At 50.1% G+C, this 20,139-nt stretch overlaps 1 protein-coding gene across 1 annotated transcript in view; it reads right to left on the reverse strand.

The window, feature by feature from the left end:
- Positions 1 to 440: 440 nt before the first annotated feature.
- LOC147684931 (cyclin-D1-binding protein 1 homolog) overlaps positions 441 to 20,139 on the reverse strand; it is a 484,280-nt gene continuing 464,581 nt past the window's right edge. The window contains exon 10 of the mRNA XM_086939740.1: positions 441 to 566. Coding sequence (XP_086795866.1) covers positions 441 to 566 — 126 coding nt within the window. The remainder of the gene's footprint in view (positions 567 to 20,139) is intronic.

A 20,139-nucleotide genomic window follows, 5' to 3' on the forward strand; every position in this document is an offset into this window, starting at 1 on the left:
TCATTAATATTCGTTCACATGTTGAGTTTAAAAAAAAAAACATTAGCCCATTAATATTTATATGCTATACACTGCATGCAATCTGAATGTCAGTCCTTATGACAAGATTCCATTTAGTCATCAGCCTAAACTAATTCTAACCCACATGCCAACACTAATATCAACTCTACTTCACCCTAACCTTGACTTTTTCACCTGAACTTTGAACCTAACTTTCATCCTAACCTTAACTAGAATACTAATCAAACCTGCCTAGTCTTTATCGACTAGATGCCCATTATGACTGTTCACTCACTAACTGCTTTTAATACCATTAGGTCAGAAGTACATTTAGTTCAAACCAAACAATTCAAATGTATCGCAGATTGCTAGCGAAGCCTATTTTCTACCGATGGTAAAAGCTTCATCTGCTTTAAATACAGTTTTAAAGGAGGACTTCATTACAAAGAACACCAACTGCTGCTCATTGTGTAGAGGATGCCGCTACAAGACTGAGAAGCCTGTATTTCAACATTGTGCAGGACAGACTCCAATTCAGGAATTAAAACCGCTTCCTCCACACTCCACTGACGAGAAGAGCATAAAAACATCTTTAACATTTATGAATATTTCGTTATTCAAAAAAAATAAATTAAAAATGTGCTTAGCAGTGTGTAGGTGCTATAGAATAAACATCTGCAGCATGGTACTCACTTTGTGATTTCCAAGAATTTCTTTAACATGGACGCCACTTTGTCAGCCTAAAAACAAAGAAACGAATGTCAATGTTCGGATGGAGTTTGAATCAATACGTTTGAGGCATTCAGTAAAAAGTAGGGGAGGGTACTTGGAGGCTCTTCACAAAATTATTGGATTTGCACTAAGACTACGAAAATATTGCAGTGAGTTCTGTAGAGGTTCACTTAAATGAATATTTCTTGGGATGTGTCAATAGAGGGGGTTGGAAGGTAGGTTGAGTGTTGGAAGGTAGGGCATGGATGTGTCGCTGGTGACAGATTTATAAACAATAGTGCTGATGGCGAACAGAAAAGAAAAAAAGGATACAGAATGCAAAACGGACTCCAAAAGCTCAGAATGGCAACACCATTGCCAAAAGTACCAATTCATTTGACAGAGGGTAGGTGATCCTGCTTATGTAATGGCTAATGTATTATGCTTCTGTCTTGTAAATCTCCCTTCTCAGTGATGTAACAGAGTTCTAAGCCAACCTAGTATACGCAAGACTGGGCTAGGACAAGAAAAAAGTCACTTTGGGTTGAGTCTGAAATAGTAAGTATGCTATTAGCAGAGTGTGCTTAAAACCTAATCATATCACATGATCCATAACTGTAAACATATAGACTGTTCTGGCCAGATCAGTAAATGAGTGAGAAACACTAGGGGGGGGAATAGATGGTGGAGGCATGTTGAAGGACAGGAAAGTCCTGTTAGGAGTAGTTTCTGTACTGTAACTCCAGTTCTGTAGTAGGGGTATCTCTGTTATAGTCATAATCTAGTGAATAGTCCCGCCCATGTGAGTGGACCCCGGCAATCAAAAATAATGTCTTAAGTTGTCAAATCATGCAGAAACTGCAAAGACACTTAAGAGAGAATTTAAAGACAAATAATGCAGCCTATATCCACAGGCTACACTGTCCAGTACTTCAACTGGAAATTCCACCAAACAACACCACACACAACACAGCCTGCCCAGTTTCTACCATAGAGAAACTTGCCTCCACCAGTAAAAGACTCTGGATTGATAGAGAGGAAGGCATGGACAGACAAGCCCCATAGGCTGCCATTATGTGGCTTAAATAGGATACTGTGCCTTTAAGAGAACTTTCCAGAACTTTCTCCCAGTATCCCAGAATGCATAGCAGGTCCCTCTTACTTTCAGTTCTTTTTGAAGGCGTAGCACGCCAGACCTGTAGCATTCCTTACATGAAGAAATATCTCCACCGGGGAGGAGGGCGGGCGCTTATGACTATAACAGAGATACCCCTACTACAGAACTGGAGTTACAGGGCAGAAACTACTCCTTCTGTAGTAGGGGATCACTGTGTATAGTCATTATCTAGTGAATAGAATGGCAAGCCCATCCCCACGCCAAAGCGGCGGTGGAGAAAGAAATTAACACCACTATTGTGCGAACAAATTCCGCAGCAAAGCCTGTCCAACCTGAGCATCTGCCCTGGCATCAGTGTCCAGACAGTAATGCTTAGCAAAGGTATGAACCGACTTCCAAGTGGCTGCTTTGCAGATTTCAGCAATCGACACGTTACGGAGCAAGGCTGTCGTGGCGTATTTGCCCCTATTGGAATGAGCCTTAGGCTTACTGTAGGAGAGTAGGGTCTGCAATCCTATGATCACCCAGATTTTTTGCTTTTGTTTCACTGGTTTACGACTTTCTCTGGCTGTGGGCCTGCTAATCAGACCCACAGCCTAGCTGTTCTCTCACTAAATTACGACATGTGCCTTAGGTACATTTACCAATTGGAACTGGGCCACCTTATCAGACCCCGTAACTCAGGGCATAGGTGTACCCAGGGCCTACCAGGGGCTGAAGCATGTATTATGCCACCCCTGGATGGCCATCTAAATCTGACACAACTGGCTGCACGACAGCTGGGGCAAGGTGGTGTAATCATCCCTTGCTGTAGATATAGTATACCTATATCTAACCCTAAAATGGACACATAGATTCCTATAAGTCACTCCTATAGCAGGCCTTAACAATCCTGAAGGCAGAGTGCTTGGAAACGTGTGAGATGGTGCTCTGGCATGAGCTGAGACCGTTTGCAGCTTGCGGAACCAAGTCCTAATAGCTGTTCCATGATATCGCATACCATATACTCTTAAGTGCATTATAATCCTCGCGGTTATATGCTAACTCTGGTATTGCTTTATCAAAACAAGTCGAGTAAGGTGTCATACGAATTGGAATACTAACCCCTCGCCAATTCTCGCGACGGGGTTAGCATTCCACCCTTCTAGAGGGACACGACATGTATGTAACCCTGAACCCCGGTTAAAGTTAACTCGAGCCTCAGCATCACAAAATGGATGCTGCTACCACAGACACAAGTCTGACCCCCTACAGCTGGGAGTCCTTCCAGCGAGGGGAGCTTGGACAAAGGGTTTCCTGTCAGGGGCGGTGCTAGCACCATCCCTGACAGGGTTTTGTGTATCCTGGGTAGGCAGGGCTTTACAGGAAGGTGACTGCAGAGTGGCACCCCGGTGCTCACTACGCATAGGCCGGCCAGAACCAGTTCCAGGGGCACACCAGCCCCTGGCCTGGGGAAAGTCCGGCATGGGAGAGGGGTGTAACCACCCCCCTCCTAGTCCCACCCATAGGCAGGACCTAGTCACCGGGCCAGCCCCTTTTCCTAGTATAAAGTTAGGAGCGGGCCCCCTTCCAAATTAGATCATCTTTGGAATCAAGACACGACTTTCTACGAAAGGACTTCAAGATTTCTTCTTCAAGATTCTCCCTTGTGACTAAGGAGTAGTCACCCTGCATCCGCAGGCACCATCTTAAGAACAATGCGGTCTGCTGCAAGTCCTTCCTCCGGAATCCGACTGCCCAGCTCGACGAGAACCGGCTTCCCTGGCACCTCTGACCTCTAGCCACCTCTACAGCTAAGCTGAGAACCGTGGGTGCGACGAGACCTCGAGGGACCGGCCATCTTCAAGACTGCACGACTTCTTTCCAGCACGACCGCCGAGGGATCCTCTGGTGAGTGCTTTGGGGTCCGAGAAGCCCCGACCCTGAGCAGCTCCAGCACCGAAGTCCAGCCTCCCAGCATCTCCACGATCTGCGTGGGGCCCTTCTGCTTTTTGCTGCTCACTGCGTTGTTTGGCTACGAGCCCGCTGGCTTGTGGCCTTCTTAACGATGCCCGACGGCATCACTGCTGCTGGTCTGGTTGCTCCAGACTGGCCCTTGCTCCCTTCCAAAAGAGGAGCACCCCGGACCCTCCTGGTCCACTCCAGACGCCATTTTGAGTCCACCGTATGGGCTTGAATTTGCCAAGGCTTTGTTGCCCAATCCTGGGTCCAGTGACGCCGACAGCATCATCCATCGTGGGACAGCTCGCACCTCCATCCTGGTCGCCGACAACGCCTCCTGGTCCGTGAGACTGCAGAGCCCAGCGTCGCCCACTCACCTAGTCGAGGTGACTACCATCCGGTGCCCTCCTGGTGCCACCTGACTACTGGCAAGTAGTCACGAACTTGGTCCCCTCTGCTTTCAGGTGTCATCCATCTTCGATCTAGGCTTGGATCACTCGAACTATCTTCACTGGTCGCCTGCCAGCAACTTCTTTTCTTCAGGCTCCTGGTTCGTCAACGAGGATTCCCGACGTCTTTTGAGACATATGCAGCTGCAGCCCCTGGGCTAGGTAACTTCGGCATTTCGGTGCCCTAGCATAGCCTCACTATCCAAGGGTCAGGATGCACTGTCGTTTTCTTCCTACCAGGTCGGGTTCGCCCGAGAACACTAACTTTGTCTTTACTAGCCTCCATAGACTTTGTCCCGCATCCCGCGTGAGAGTGCACACTCTGCACCCGAGTCCCCTAGGCCTCCTACTAGTAATCTGAAGGTTCAGTAACGTAGTCCTAGAGATTCCAAAGCCTATTAGTCCAGTACTTACCTGCTAGTAATTTCGCATTCCACTTTCATAGTATATGGTTTTTCGTGCCCCTCGGGCATTTGTGTAAATTGTGCTAACTTAAGTATTTTCGTAAGAGTTTTGTTGTGTGCTTAGTACCCTGTCCTCATAAAGCGTACAGGGCTGTTGTTATCTAAATAAATACACTGTTAATTTTCACAACACTTGTGTGGTGTCCTTTCACTTGGTGTTCAAGGGGTATATGTGATGGTATAACAGCTGGCTTAACACGCCCTCTAGAGTTTAGCTCGAAGACTGCTCGTATCCACGCTACTAGGATAGCTGGTCTATAAGGCTGACTTACAACCAATCATCAATAAGGGTTGTTTGGACTGATACATAGTGATCACTAGAATAGTGAGCACTGCATATCAGGCCAACATCTCACATTGGTGGCAGCGGTTGGGATTTGAGCTTGCTGTTGTTTTACCACACGTATCCTAAGAATATCTTGTGAAAGATCACATAAGTACTTCAGGTACATATAACTTAGCTTAGAATACTCTGAGTTCTACTGAACCAGCTGTTGTAGCTCCTCAAGGCTTAGCACACCTTGGCTACAACTCTTAGCAAGGGATCAGTAGGCAAACATATAGTGTATTTAGGTGCATCACTTACACCACACTAGAATCAGCATGTCAGACAAAGGAGGAAACTCTGAGTCTCCCCTGGTGTCAGTAGACCCTCCACAGGTCGCTTCCAGATATGCTGCTCTTAGTTTCCAGGAGATGAGACAAGTGTGTACCTCCAGGAAACTAAGACAGGGGTCTAACCCCACAATCCCATTTCTGATTGGTCTCTTAGAGACTTATGATGCTAGGAGAGCTGGTAACACAGAACCTTCTCATCCAGATGGGAGCATGCCTCCCCTAGAGGGAACCTCAGGTGACCCTGACCTTATCCATCTCACAGAAGAAGGTGAAGAGGATGAGGATCTAGAGCCATCTGAGCATGAGGCAGACAAAGGTCCAGAAGTAGTTAGCCAGCTAACTAGGGACAACTTAAGCAGGCATGAGAATGGTACTAGGAGACCCCTGGGACCCCTCTCAGGCCAGCTTAACATTGGGAATGGACGAGTTAGGTCTCTATCAAGAGGCTCTAACAGATCCATTCAAACCAATGGCTCTCAGGCCTCTGCTCAGAGGAGGATGACATCCCTCAGAGGAGAGTATATGAAGCCAAAGAAAGGGAAGTCAATCTGAGGATTGAAAGGGAGGAACTTGCCCTGGCTAAAGAGAGACTTGCCTTTGCTAGAGAGCAAGAATTGAGTGGGACCTTTCCCACTGGTGGCAGCATTCCCCCAAGGGAAAACAGGAGTTTAGACACTAGACACCTGAGTAAGATAGTGCCCCCCTTTAAGCAAGGGGATGATATCCACAAATGGATTACTGCTTTGGAGAGGGCCTGCACTGTACAGTGTGTCCCCCAGAGTCAGTGGGCAGCTATCTTGTGGCTCTCCTTTGAAGGCAAAGGTAGAGATAAGCTCCTCACTACTAGAGCTGAGGATGCTAACAATTACCAGGTCCTGAAGAACACACTGATTGATGGGTTTGGCCTAACCACTGAGCAGTACAGGTTGCTGTTCAGGGATACCCAGAAAACTCAGTCTCAGGACTGGTCTGATTTTGTCGATTGTGCCACTAAGGCTTTGGAAGGCTGGTTGCTGGGCAGTAAAGTTACTGATTACACAGGATTGTATAATCTGATCATGAGGGAACAGATTTTAAACAATTGTCAGAACCAGATCTGACCTCTCCCCAAGAATTGGGAAAGAAGGCAGACAGATGGGTCAGAACAAGAGTTAAGCAAAACCAGGGCCAGAACCAGGGTGGTCAGAAGAAAGCAGACCAGAAGGGTAAAGATACCAAAGGTGAAAATGACCAGAAGTCTTCGACAGGTCCCCAACAATCCAAAGAGGGTGGGGGTCAGGCTTCCCAGAAGAAGAAGACTCAAGAAGGCCAGTCAAAAAGGTGGTGCCAGTACTGTAAAAGTAAAACTCACTGGTTTAGTGAGTGCACCAAGAAAGGAGGACAGACTCCTGCTACTGCAGCCCCTAAGGCACCTGTGCCCCCTAGTACAGCCAGCAGTAGTAGTGCACCTCCCAAGGGTTTAGTTGGGTTAACCTTGGGTTCTGAGGGGTATGACAACTTAGTTGGCACACTCACTCAGGCTGTCCTTGTCTGTACAGGGGATGTGGATATATCCCCTGATATAAGTCCCAATACGTTGGGCAAATACAGGCAGACACCTTTGATAAATGGCAAAATGGCTCAGCCTATAGGGACACTTGTGCCAGTGTCACAATGGTGACACCTAACTTTGTGGACCCTGGACAGATCATGCCAGGTACAGATTTCCTGGTAACCAATGCAAGCAATGTCACTACCAGTCATAGTATGGCAATTGTTGCTTTCTCCTGGGGAGGGGTAAATGGCCAAAAGAAGGTTGTTGTTAGTTCAGACCTCCCAGTGGATTGTTTGTTGGGCAATGATTTGGAGTCATCACAATGGTCAGAAGTGGAGCATAGGACTCACATGGAGATGTTAGGCTTGCCAGCACATGTGCTTGCTGTGACTAGGTCACAGGTCAGAAGATGCCCCACTGAACAGGTGCTGGATCCTGGAACAATGGACCATCCACCTTCCAGGAAGAAGAGCAGTAGGGTTAATGCATTGCCTTCCCCCTTGCCCCAGGTTGTGGATCAAGTCTCAGAGGAGGATGACCTACAGGAATTGAGGGAAACTGAGCCTAAAGAATTTTAACTTGATCAAGTTGAGTTCCTGGGCTCAGGGGGTCCCTCAAGAGAAGACCTGGGGAAGGAACAATTAGACTGCCCTTCCCTTGAACCCCTCAGACAGCAGGCTGCTGCTGAGGCTGCTGGGAACGCCACAGGTACCCACAAGGTATACTGGGAGGATGGACTCCTGTACACTGAGGCAAGAGACCCCAAGCCTGGCATGGCCAGGAGGCTGGTTATCCTCTTGTCTCAGAGAGGTTTCCTTCTTACCTTGGCCCATGAGATTCCCTTAGCAGGTCACAAAGGCCAGACAAAGACTTGGGACAGACTTGTCTCACACTTTCACTGGCCTCACATGAATGAGGATACCAAGGAGTTTTGTCGCTCCTGTGTCACTTGCCAAGCCAGTGGTAAGTCAGGTGGCACAACAAAGGCCCCCCTTATACCAATGCCTGTGGTGGGGGTGCCCTTTGAAAGAGTGGGGATTGACATTGTTGGTCCAATGGAACCCCAGACAGCATCAGGGCACACGTTTATACTGGTGGTAGTGGATCATGCCACCAGGTATCCTGAAGCTATTCCACTTAGGACCACTACAGCACCTGTAGTGGCAAGGGCCCTAGTTGGAGTGTTCGCCAGAGTGGGCTTCCCTAAGGAGGTTGTCTCTGACAGAGGTGCAGACTTCATGTCAAGCTACTTAACTGCTATGTGGAAGGAGTGTGGTGTCAACTACAAGTTCACTACACCCTATCACCCACAATGCAATGGGCTTGTTGAAAGGTTCAACAGGACCCTAAAAGGGATGATTCATGGACTACCTGAAAAGCTCAGGCGTAGATGGGATGTCCTGATACCCTGCCTTCTGTTTGCTTACAGAGAGGTCCCACAAAAGGGGGTTGGCTACAGCCCTTTTGAACTTTTGTATGGGCACCCTGTGAGAGGACCCCTGTTGGACCCGAATGCCTCAATACACGTCTTTCCTTCTACACCCCCCCCCCCCGCCAGCTGCGCTCTTCCAACCAAGCCCTCGCTGCTGTCCCCCGCGTCAACAAAACCACCATGGGAGGAAGATAATTCTCCTACCTAGCGGCCAAAACCTGGAACTCACTTCCCTTGCACCTTCGCCTCACTCAAAACCACCTAGCATTCAGAAAGCAGCTTAAAACCTGGATATTCGAGAAGTAATTCCCCACCCCTCTTCAAGCGCCTTGAGACCCTCTGGGTATGTAGCGCGCTATATAAATATATTGACTTGACTTGACTTGTTTGGTGAAGGAAGGATGGGAGAGACCTCTCAAAAAGCCTGCAACCAACATAGTGGACTATGTACTTGGTCTCCGCTCCAGGATGGCTGAGTATATGGAGAAGGCATCTGAAAACCTTAAGGCCAGCCAAGAACTCCAAAAAGCTTGGTATGACCAAAAGGCTGTCCTGACTGTTTATCAGCCTGGACAGAAGGTGTGGGTGTTGGAGCCAGTGGCCCCAGCAGCACTCAAAGACAAATGGTCTGGGCCCCACACAATTCTTGAGCAAAAGGGAGAGGTCACCTACCTGGTGGACCTTGGAACTCCCAGGAGCCCCCACAGGGTGCTCCATGTCAACAGGCTCAAAGCATATGTCGACAGGAAGGACATGAGCTTGCTCATGGCCATAGATGAGGGACAGGAGGAAGAGAGTGACCCTCTCCCAGACCTGCTCACTCAGAATCCTGATGATCGGTCAGTAGATGGTGTTGTCTTTTGTGGCAGCCTCTCTGAACATCAGCAGAAAGATTGTAAACAGGTTCTTCAATCTTTCAGGCATATGTTCTCTCTAACCCCCAGTCAGACCAATTGGTGTACCCATGAGGTTGACACTGGTGACAGCTTGCCAGTTAAGAGTAAAATCTACAGGCAGCCTGATCATGTTAGAGACTGCATCAAAACAGAAGTGCAGAACATGTTGGAGTTGGGAGTCATTGAACCCTCAGATAGCCCTTGGGCTAATCCAGTAGTTCTAGTGCCAAAACCTCACACCCAGGGTGGTAAGAAAGAGATGAGGTTCTGCGTAGACTACAGGGGTCTCAATGCAGTCACTAAGTCTGATGCCCACCCAATACCAAGGGCAGATGAACTTATAGACAGATTGGCTTCTGCCAACTACTTAAGTACATTTGACCTGACAGCTGGGTACTGGCAAATCAGGTTAGCTGAGGATGCCAAGCCCAAGACAGCATTTTCAACCCCTGGTGGGCATTATTAATTTGTGGTAATGCCCTTTGGTCTGAAAAACGCACCTGCCACCTTCCAAAGGCTGGTGAATCATGTTCTCACTGGGCTGGATGACGTCTGTGCAGCATATCTTGATGATATAGCTGTCTTTAGCTCCACCTGGGAGGATCACCTGGTCCACCTGAGGAAAGTGTTAGAGGCACTGCAAGCAGCAGGTCTCACTATCAAGGCCACAAAGTGCCAGATAGGGCAGACACAGGTTGTGTACTTGGGCCACCTGGTAGGTGGAGGCCAAGTTCAGCCACTGGAGAGCAAAATACCGTCAATCAGGGACTGGGCTCCTCCAACCACCCAGACTCAGGTTCGAGCTTTCTTGGGCCTGACTGGTTACTACAGAAAGTTTGTCAGAAATTATGGATCAATTGTGACTCCACTTAATGAACTGACAAGTAAGAAAATGCCCAAAAAGGTTCAGTGGACAGCAGGCTGTCAAAAGGCATTCGATGACCTAAAACAGGCCATGTGCACAGCACCTATCCTCAAGAGTCCAGACTACTCCAAACCATTCATTGTCCAAACAGATGCTTCTGAGTTGGGTGTGGGAGCTGTTCTATCTCAACTGAATTTTGATGGTCAAGACCAGCCCATTGCTTTTATAAGCAGAAGGCTGACCCCCAGAGAGAAAAATTGGTCAGCTATTGAGAGGGAGGCCTTTGCTGTGGTTTGGGCCCTGAAGAAACTGAGGCCATACTTGTTTGGCACTCATTTCAAGATTCAGACCGACCATAAGCCCCTCTTGTGGCTAAATCAGATGAAGGGTGAAAACCCCAAACTGCTTAGGTGGTCCATTTCCCTACAGGGGATGGATTTTACAGTGGAGCATAGACCTGGCACTGATCATGGCAATGCAGATGGGCTCTCCAGGTATTTCCACTTAGAGCAAGAAGACTCACCTGGTCAAGGTTAGTTTATTGTCCCAAAGTTTGGGGGGGGGGGGTCATGTAGGAGAGTAGGGTCTGCAATCCTATGATCACCCAGATTTTTTGCTTTTGTTTCACTGGTTTAAGACTTTCTCTGGCTGTGGGCCTGCTAATCAGACCCACAGCCTAGCTGTTCTCTCACTAAATTACGACATGTGCCTTAGGTACATTTACCAATTGGTACTGGGCCACCTTATCAGACCCCGTAACTCAGGGCATAGGTGTACCCAGGGCCTACCAGGGGCTGAAGCATGTATTATGCCACCCCTGGATGGCCATCTAAATCTGACACAACTGGCTGCACGACAGCTGGGGCAAGGTGGTGTAATCACCCCTTGCTGTAGATATAGTATACCTATATCTAACCCTAAAATGGACACATAGATTCCTATAAGTCACTCCTATAGCAGGCCTTAACAATCCTGAAGGCAGAGTGCTTGGAAACGTGTGAGATGGTGCTCTGGCATGAGCTGAGCCCGTTTGCAGCTTGCGGAACCAAGTCCTAATAGCTGTTCCATGATATCGCATACCATATACTCTTAAGTGCATTATAATCCTCGCGGTTATATGCTAACTCTGGTATTGCTTTATCAAAACAAGTCGAGTAAGGTGTCATACGAATTGGAATACTAACCCCTCACCAATTCTGGCGACGGGGTTAGCATTCCACCCTTCTAGAGGGACACGACATGTATGTAACCCTGAACCCCGGTTAAAGTTAACTCGAGCCTCAGCATCACAAAATGGATGCTGCTACCACAGACACAAGTCTGACCCCCTACAGCTGGGAGTCCTTCCAGCGAGGGGAGCTTGGACAAAGGGTTTCCTGTCAGGGGTGGTGCTAGCACCATCCCTGACAGGGTTTTGTGTATCCTGGGTAGGCAGGGCTTTACAAGAAGGTGACTGCAGAGTGGCACCCCGGTGCTCACTACGCATAGGCCGGCCAGAACCAGTTCCAGGGGCACACCAGCCCCTGGCCTGGGGAAAGTCCGGCATGGGAGAGGGGTGTAACCACCCCCCTCCTAGTCCCACCCATAGGCAGGACCTAGTCACCGGGCCAGCCCCTTTTCCTAGTATAAAGTTAGGAGCGGGCCCCCTTCCAAATTAGATCATCTTTGGAATCAAGACACGACTTTCTACGAAAGGACTTCAAGATTTCTTCTTCAAGATTCTCCCTTGTGACTAAGGAGTAGTCACCCTGCATCCGCAGGCACCATCTTAAGAACACTGCGGTCTGCTGCAAGTCCTTCCTCCGGAATCCGACTGCCCAGCTCGACGAGAACCGGCTTCCCTGGCACCTCTGACCTCTAGCCACCTCTACAGCTAAGCTGAGAACCGTGGGTGCGACGAGACCTCGAGGGACCGGCCATCTTCAAGACTGCACGACTTCTTTCCAGCACGACCGCCGAGGGATCCTCTGGTGAGTGCTTTGGGGTCCGAGAAGCCCCGACCCTGAGCAGCTCCAGCACCGAAGTCCAGCCTCCCAGCATCTCCACGATCTGCGTGGGGCCCTTCTGCTTTTTGCTGCTCACCGCGTTGTTTGGCTACTAGCCCGCTGGCTTGTGGCCTTCTTAACGACGCCCGACGACAACACTGCTGCTGGTCTGGTTGCTCCAGACTGGCCCTTGCTCCCTTCCAAAAGAGGAGCACCCCGGACCCTCCTGGTCCACTCCAGACGCCATTTTGAGTCCACCGCGTGGGCTTGAATTTGCCAAGGCTTTGTTGCCCAATCCTGGGTCCAGTGACGCCGACAGCATCATCCATCGTGGGACAGCTCGCACCTCCATCCTGGTCGCCGACAACGCCTCCTGGTCCGTGAGACTGCAGAGCCCAGCGTCGCCCACTCACCTAGTCGAGGTGACTACCATCCGGTGCCCTCCTGGTGCCACCTGACTACTGGCTAGTAGTCACGAACTTGGTCCCCTCTGCTTTCAGGTGTCATCCATCTTCGATCCAGGCTTGGATCACTCGAACTATCTTCACTGGTCGCCTGCCAGCAACTTCTTTTCTTCAGGCTCCTGGTTTGTCAACGAGGATTCCCGACGTATTTTGAGACATATGCAGCTGGAGCCCCTGGGCTAGGTAACTTCGGCATTTCGGTGCCCCAGCATAGCCTCACTATCCAAGGGTCAGGATCCACTGTCGTTTTCTTCCTACCAGGTCGGGTTCGCCCGAGAACACTAACTTTGTCTTTACTAGCCTCCATAGACTTTGTCCCGCATCCCGCGTGAGAGTGCACACTCTGCACCCGAGTCCCCTAGGCCTCCTACTAGTAATCTGAAGGTTCAGTAACGTAGTCCTAGCAATTCCAAAGCCTATTAGTCCAGTACTTACCTGCTAGTAATTTCGCATTCCACTTTCATAGTATATGGTTTTTCGTGCCCCTCGGGCATTTGTGTAAATTGTGCTAACTTAAGTATTTTCGTAAGAGTTTTGTTGTGTGCTTAGTACCCTGTCCTCATAAAGAGTACAGGGCTGTTGTGATCTATATAAATACACTGTTTATTTTATTTTCATAACACTTGTGTGGTGTCCTTTCACTTGGTGTTCAAGGGGTATATGTGATGGTATAACAGCTGGCTTAACACGCCCTCTAGAGTTTAGCCAGAAGACTGCTCGTATCCACGCTACTAGGATAGCTGGTCTATAAGGTTGACTTACAACCAATCATCAATAAGGGTTGTTTGGACTGATACATAGTGATCACTAGAATAGTGAGCACTGCATATCAGGCCAACTTCTCACACTTACCTCCTAAGGTCTTATTATCTTTTTGGTAACACAATTGTATGCAGGACACAAATCCACGTAGAAATGGACTGCTTAGAGGTAGCAAGACCCGTCCTGACTGATCCATAATTGATAAACAACTGGTCAGACCTACGAATATCTTTGGTTTTATCCAGATAAAATTTCAACACCCTCCTAACATCCAGGGAATGGAGAGACCTTTCCGCTGGAGACGAAGGATTCTGAAAAAACGTAGGCAAAGTTATGGTCTGGTTGACATGAAAATCAGAAATAACCTTGGGAAGAAATTTAGGGTGAGTACGCATAACAACCTAAGCAGCATGAAATACAGTATAAGGTTCTTGGCAACACAACACCTGAATTTCACTCACCCTGCGGGCCGATGTAATGGCCACGAGGAACGCCGCCTTCCAGGACAGGTGCTGCAACTAAGCCTTATGAATAGGTTCAAAAGGCTCCTTCATCAACCTGGACAGCACCACATTCAGTTCCCTTGAAGGCGAAGGAAGCCTGACAGGAGGGAATACTTTCTTCAAGCCTTCCAAAAAATCTTTGATCACAGGGATGTGGAAGAAGGAAGTCTGTGAAGGGCATTTCCTGTAGGCAGTCAATGCAGCGAGATGAACCTTAATGGAATGAACATCAAGTCCAGACTGCGCAAAATGTAGAAGGGAAGGAAGGATGACATTTTCCTTGCACGTCGTAGGGTCATGGTTCTTAGACTGGCACCAGATACAGAACCTCTTCCACTTGTAAGCATAGGAAGTCCGAGTGGAAGGTCTCTTAGACTCCTTCAGTATGTCCATGCAATCATCGGGCAGATTCAGATGGCCATATTGCACTATCTCAGGAGCCATGCCGCCAAACTCAAAGACGAGAGTTTGGGGTGTAACATCTGTCCCCCGAACTTCGTGAGAAGGTCTGGCCTGCACGGCAGCCGAATGTGAAGAAGGAGGGACCGGTGAAGCAGGTCCGTGAACCACCACTGTCTGGGCCATTCCGGGGCAATGAGTATCATCCGAGCCCTGGACCGGGCCAGCTTGATGAGCACCGCCGGAATCAGGGGAATGGGCGGAAAAGCATACAGAAAGCATTTCGACCAGTTGATCCATAACGCATTCCCCAGCGTCCCCTGCTCGTAGTACCTGGAGCCGAAGTCTCGGCATTTGCTGCTTTCGGCGGTGGCGAACAGATCTACGTCTGGAGTTCCCCACCTTGCGAAGACCTCCCCTAGTACTTCGTTGTTTATGACCCATTCGTGGTTTTCCTGAACCAGTCTGCTCAGTGCGTCTGCCTGAACATTCTGCACACCTGGCAGATGGGTAGCCGTTATCGTCAGTCCTCTGGCCAGAAGCCAGTGCCAGATCGTCTGTGCCTCCTAAGACAGAGTGCGTGATCTCGAGCCCCCCTGCTTGTTGAGGTAATACATCGTGGTGGTATTGTCCGTCTGTACAAGCAGAGAGTTGGTCTGAAAGGACGGAAGAAAGGCCTTCAGTGCCAAGTGAACAGCTCTGAGTTCCAGGAAATTGATGTGATACGTGGCCTCCATCGGGGACCACGTTTCTTGAATCTGTAGGTTTCCGGAGTGCGCTCCCCACCCCAGGAGAGAAGCATCAATCACGACAGTCTGCGTGGGAATGTCCTTGTGGAAGGGAACCCCTCTGAGGAGATTCTCTGCTGAGCACCACCACTTCAGAGACTGAAGAGCATGCAGAGACAGTTGTATCTTGTCATCCCAAGACCCTTTCCTCTGATCCCACTGGTCTTCCAAGCACTCCTGCAGCAGTCTCATGTACAGCCGCGCGTGTGGCGTCAGGAAGATACAAGAGGCCATCGATCCCAGTAGAGAAGACACCGTCCTCACTGTTGTAGATGAAGTTGTCATAAGAGCCTGAGCCTTCCGAAGGAGTGATAATCGTCGCTCTTCCGAAGGAGACACGCTTGCTGACAGCGTATTGATGGAGGCTCCCAAGTACTGTATGCATTGGACCGGAGTTGGGACAGACTTGGACATGTTGATGTGCAACCCCAGCTTGTTCAAGAGAACGCACGTCTTCTGGAGCTGACCGGTGGAATTGCTGGAGGCGGGCTGGTGAACCGAAGACTGTATCCATTGCAAACAATATTCAGCACCCACTTGTCCTGAGTAATTTTTCTCCACTCTGCCAGAAAAAATGAATGCTTCCCCCTACCGGAGTGGGTAACAGATCCGGGGGAAGTAAGCGCTCAGGGCCTAGACCTGGCCGGGCCTTTGGTCGCTGGAGCCGACTGTTGGCCTCCTCTACCCTTCTGGAGTTTCTGGAACGGCTTACGGAACTGTTGATGTTGCTGCGACTGTCCCGAAGGTTGGCCACGTCCTCTGCCCTGCCCACCGAACCGGCGTCGGAATGGGCGGTACGATTTCTTCGCTTCTTTGGGCTTCTCCAGGCCCACAGCCATGAGCGTTTCGGCCTCCGCCTTCATGCGGGCCATCTCGTCATCCGCATGCTTCCCAAAAAGGGTCTCGCCAGAGAAAGGAAGGTTGGCTACCCTTTGCTGTGCGTCCGGTTTTAGTGAAGTAAGGCGGAGCCAGGCGTGACGTCGCTGGTTAACCCCATGGCAAAAACCATGCGCCGCTAATAGGGATGAGTCTGCTGCAGCGCTAATAATCTGATTCGCTACCAGCATCCCTTCATTCAGCACTTCCTGGTTCTCGCGATGCAAGTGTTCCGCAAACTGCTGGAGGGAGTCCCAGAGGGCGCGGTCGTAGCGTCCCAACAAAGCTGTGGCACTCGCAGCCTTCATAGAGGTCGCCGATGTCCCACATACTTTCCTTCCAGCTGAATCCATCCATCTAGACTCTTTATCCGGGGGAACCGTGGATGACGGGGTGGGGGCATGTTGTTTGCGGGCGGCTGTCACAATTACAGAATCCGGAGGAGGTTCCGCCCTTAGAAAGGCCGGGTCCGAATCGGGAGCCCGGTATTTTTTCAGCAATCTCGATGGGGCCGCCTTCGTCACCGCAGGTGTGAGGAAAAGGTCCATGGCCGGTTCCACCAGGCCTGGCACCAGAGGCAGCAGTGGACGAGACAGGTGTTTCTGGTGCAGTGTCTCGAAAATGACTGATGTCTTAGGCGTGGGCACCGTCAAAGATATGCCCACTTTTGCAGCGCCTCTCAAGAGAACATCATGGAACGCCACCAGGTCATCAATCGGAGACACCCTCGTGTCCGGTGATCCCGACAAGGTCGGAGAGTAGTCCCTGATCCCTGAGGATCTTGTGCGAGAGCGAGATCTGTGCCTCCTATGGCGGTGTCTCGACCGCGTGGACGACCTGTGGTGCGATCGCTCCTTCTTCCTAGAGCGAGAGCGTGATCTCCCTGCCCGTGGACGCTCCACAGGTTTCCGTGGGGGCGTCTTCCTCGGTTCCTCTTGGGGTCTAGGTTTTGGTGTCCCCTTAGAAGGTGTCGGCAGAGGAGGTAATGATGTCGACCTCGGTGGAGGGACCGGAGGTATCACCGACCGAGGGGCAGGCCCATGCGGTGGAAGTGGTGGTAGTGGTCTTCCTGGCAGAAGTGGAGGGTTGGTGGGAGGGTCCTCCTTAGGTACAGGAGGCGGGGGCGACCTAGGCCGAGTTGGTGTGTACACCACCGAGTACACCGAGCCCGGTGACTCCTTCGGCGAAGGGGACTGTGACCCAGCCCCTTCAGCAGGCGATCGCTTCCTCTTGCGTCCTCCACTAGATCCAGCCTGACTTCTGGCGCCAGAACTCCTCTTGCGCCGCTTAGGAGAGGTGGAGCGACTCCTAGATGCCGATCTCTTCCTTCTCGACGTTGAGCATTGCTTTTCCGGCGTCGAACGTCGCCTCCGCGACTCCGGCGTCGAACGCCGCCTCCGCGACGTCGATCTCTTCCTCCATGACGTCGAACGCCGCCTCTGCGACGTCAACCTCTTCCTTCTTGACGCCGAACGCTGCCTCCGCGACGTCGACCGTTCCATTCTCGACGACGAGCGTCGATCCCTCCTTCTCGAGGTCCTCGATGTTGAGGAGCCCCTCGACGCCGACCGTTGTCTCGACGGCGATCGGCGGTGTCGCCTCAACGGCGAGCGCCGATGCCTGCCGCTCCGTCTTCGACGTCGACGAAGACGATGAAGAAGCAGTCGACGGTGGTTTCGACGGCGGCCTATTCAGACCCTTCGACGTCGAATCTTCACGCCGTCTCGACCCGGAGCCCCGGGGAGATGGGGAACACACCGTCGTCATCCCTCTCGACGCCGTCGTCGAAGCAATCGACGCCAACGGAGACCGGGACCGTTTGCTGGCCTTCCTGCCTCTGGGGAGCCCCCCAGAGGCCTCAGCAGAGGCAGAGGGAACCTTCCCAGCCTGTCCAGACCCACCTGCAGCCTGCAGTCGTCTCTCTTCAAGGCCTTGAAGCCTAATCTTCAGCCTGTCCCTCAGGGTCCTTGCTGAAAATTGCTGGCAGATGTCACAGTCTTCAGGGACATGTGTGTCAGGGAGACAGACGATGCAGACGTCGTGTGGATCACTCTTGGCCTTCTTCCTTCCACATGCTGGGCATTTGTCGAAAAGACCAGGCATTTTAGAGCCCTAAAAAGCCTGAACCATCACACAGTAGAGAAGAGAAGCACCAAGAAAGATATACTCAAACACTTTTATCCAAAAAAGTGACAAAAATCCAATAAACTCTTGAAACAAGGGAGAGCTCAATGCCAGGGTCCTGTTAGCAGGAGCCGGAAAAAAGAACTGAAAGTAAGAGGGACCTGCTATGCATTCTGGGATACTGGGATAAAGTTCTGGAAAGTTCTCTCAAAGGCACAGTATCCTATTTAAGCCACATAATGGCAGCCTATGGGGCTTGTCTGTCCATGCCTTCCTCTCTATCATTCCAGAGTCTTTTACTGGTGGAGGCAAGTATCTCTATGGTAGAAACTGGGCAGGCTGTGTTGTGTGTGGTGTTGTTTGGTGGAATTTCTAGTTGAAGTACTGGACAGTGTAGCCTGTGTCCTTAAATTCTCTCTTAAGTGTCTTTGCAGTTTCTGCATGATTTGACAATTTAAGAGATTATTTTTGATTGCCGGGGTCCACGCACATGGGCGGGACTATTCACTAGATTATGACTATACACAGAGATCCCCTACTACAGAAACTAGGATTACAAGGTGAGTACTTCTTGTGGACAGGTATGATTACATTGCAGGAAGCTTTTCAAAATGTCAGAATTCCTCAAGTTAAGTTTGTGGAAGGTCAGCTGTAGAGACAAAGTTCAAAGGCGGAGAAAGATTAGTTAATGTGTACTGTATAGAAAAAGAGCAGAGTGGGTAAGCAGTGTCTCCCCAATGGTTGTAGAATATGATTAACCAATATTGGGGTATACAAATAAGTTCATATCAAATAGCTTGTGAATAAGATTTGGTTAAAGAACTTGTGTAGGGAAGTGCCCCTTTTTGACATGGTCACCCTAACCTTTAGCCTGGTAACTAGTGTGATTTCGACTGGACGTGTACTGGGTTCCTGCTAACCAGTTCCTGAGCGCTAGAGCTTTTGTAAATGGTTTCCCCCAATTGGCAAAACCTTTAGCACCCTTTGTAAGTCCCTAGTAAATGGTACCCCTGGTACCTAGGGTCTCAGGTACTAAAGAGGGTCCATAAGAGCAGCTGCACGAATTGTGTCACCCTAAGGGACCCCTCACCAAGTACATACAAGGCTGCCATTGCAGGCTGTGTGTCTTGGTGCAGACAAAGGTGAAAACACATGTCACACATCTCTGTGTGCCCATGTCCCCTACCACTGCATGCCATATTTGTAAGTAACCCCTACAGCAGGCCTAACAGCCCTAAGGCAGCTGCTGAATATTACGAGTGAGGGCATACCTGCATGAGCAGATATGCCTCCTGTGCTGGTCAGTTCTATTACTGCCAGTAAATCTGACCAGGAAAGCCATGCATGCGCTGGACACTGGTGAAAATGAGTTCCCCAGCCACATGATGAATTCACTGAAGATGGGCATGTTTGGTATCTAACATCTAGTACTGGTGAACCCACGCTGATTCAAGTGTTTCTATTTGTCAATACATACACCCAGAAGGCACCTTAGAGGTGCCCCTTGAAAACATACCAGCCTCTGGTGTGGCTGCTGACTGGCCTCTGCCAGCCTGCCGCCCGGGATGCTGTTCTGACCTCCTAGGATGAGGCCCTTGTGCTGTACGAGGCCCAGAACAAAAGCCTGTCCAGGAAAAGGGTGTCATACCCCCTCCCACAGGATGACTGACTGATTAGGTAGGCTGGCAAGCCTACAAGAGCCTCAGCCTTTGAAATGCGAATCTGGCTTCCCTCAGAAGAGAGGAAGCCAAAACCCTCTGTCCAGAGCCCCCTTAGCACCTGGCCAGGTTGGAAAATTAGCTAGTCAGGTAGGTGTGCCACCCCCAGGCTAGTACTACCCCTAAGGTGAACTAAACTGAGCTGGACACCATTTTTCGGAAGTAGCCATCTTTGCAATAGAGTACTTAGGAATTCTAGGACAGGGTTATGCCCACTTCCCACAGGAAGTGGTCATGTACAGGGTGTAGTGACCCCATGGGTCAGTAGCCCATTGGCTACTACCCTACACTCCCCGAATGCCCCTAAATTTAGCATTTAGGGTAGCCCCTGGCACCAGAAGAGCAGATCCTAACGCCCTAAGAAGAGAAAGGACAACAAAGAGCAGCAAAAGCAAAGAGGAGAGAACAGGCAGCTGACCTGGTACCAGACCAGCCAGCCTCTCTGCATCACTCATTGAAAACTGCCACAAAGTCGACTCGTCCTGCAGCTGTG

This window comes from Lissotriton vulgaris, chromosome 10 (assembly GCF_964263255.1).
Source record: "Lissotriton vulgaris chromosome 10, aLisVul1.2, whole genome shotgun sequence".
Taxonomy (NCBI): Eukaryota; Metazoa; Chordata; class Amphibia; order Caudata; family Salamandridae; genus Lissotriton; species Lissotriton vulgaris.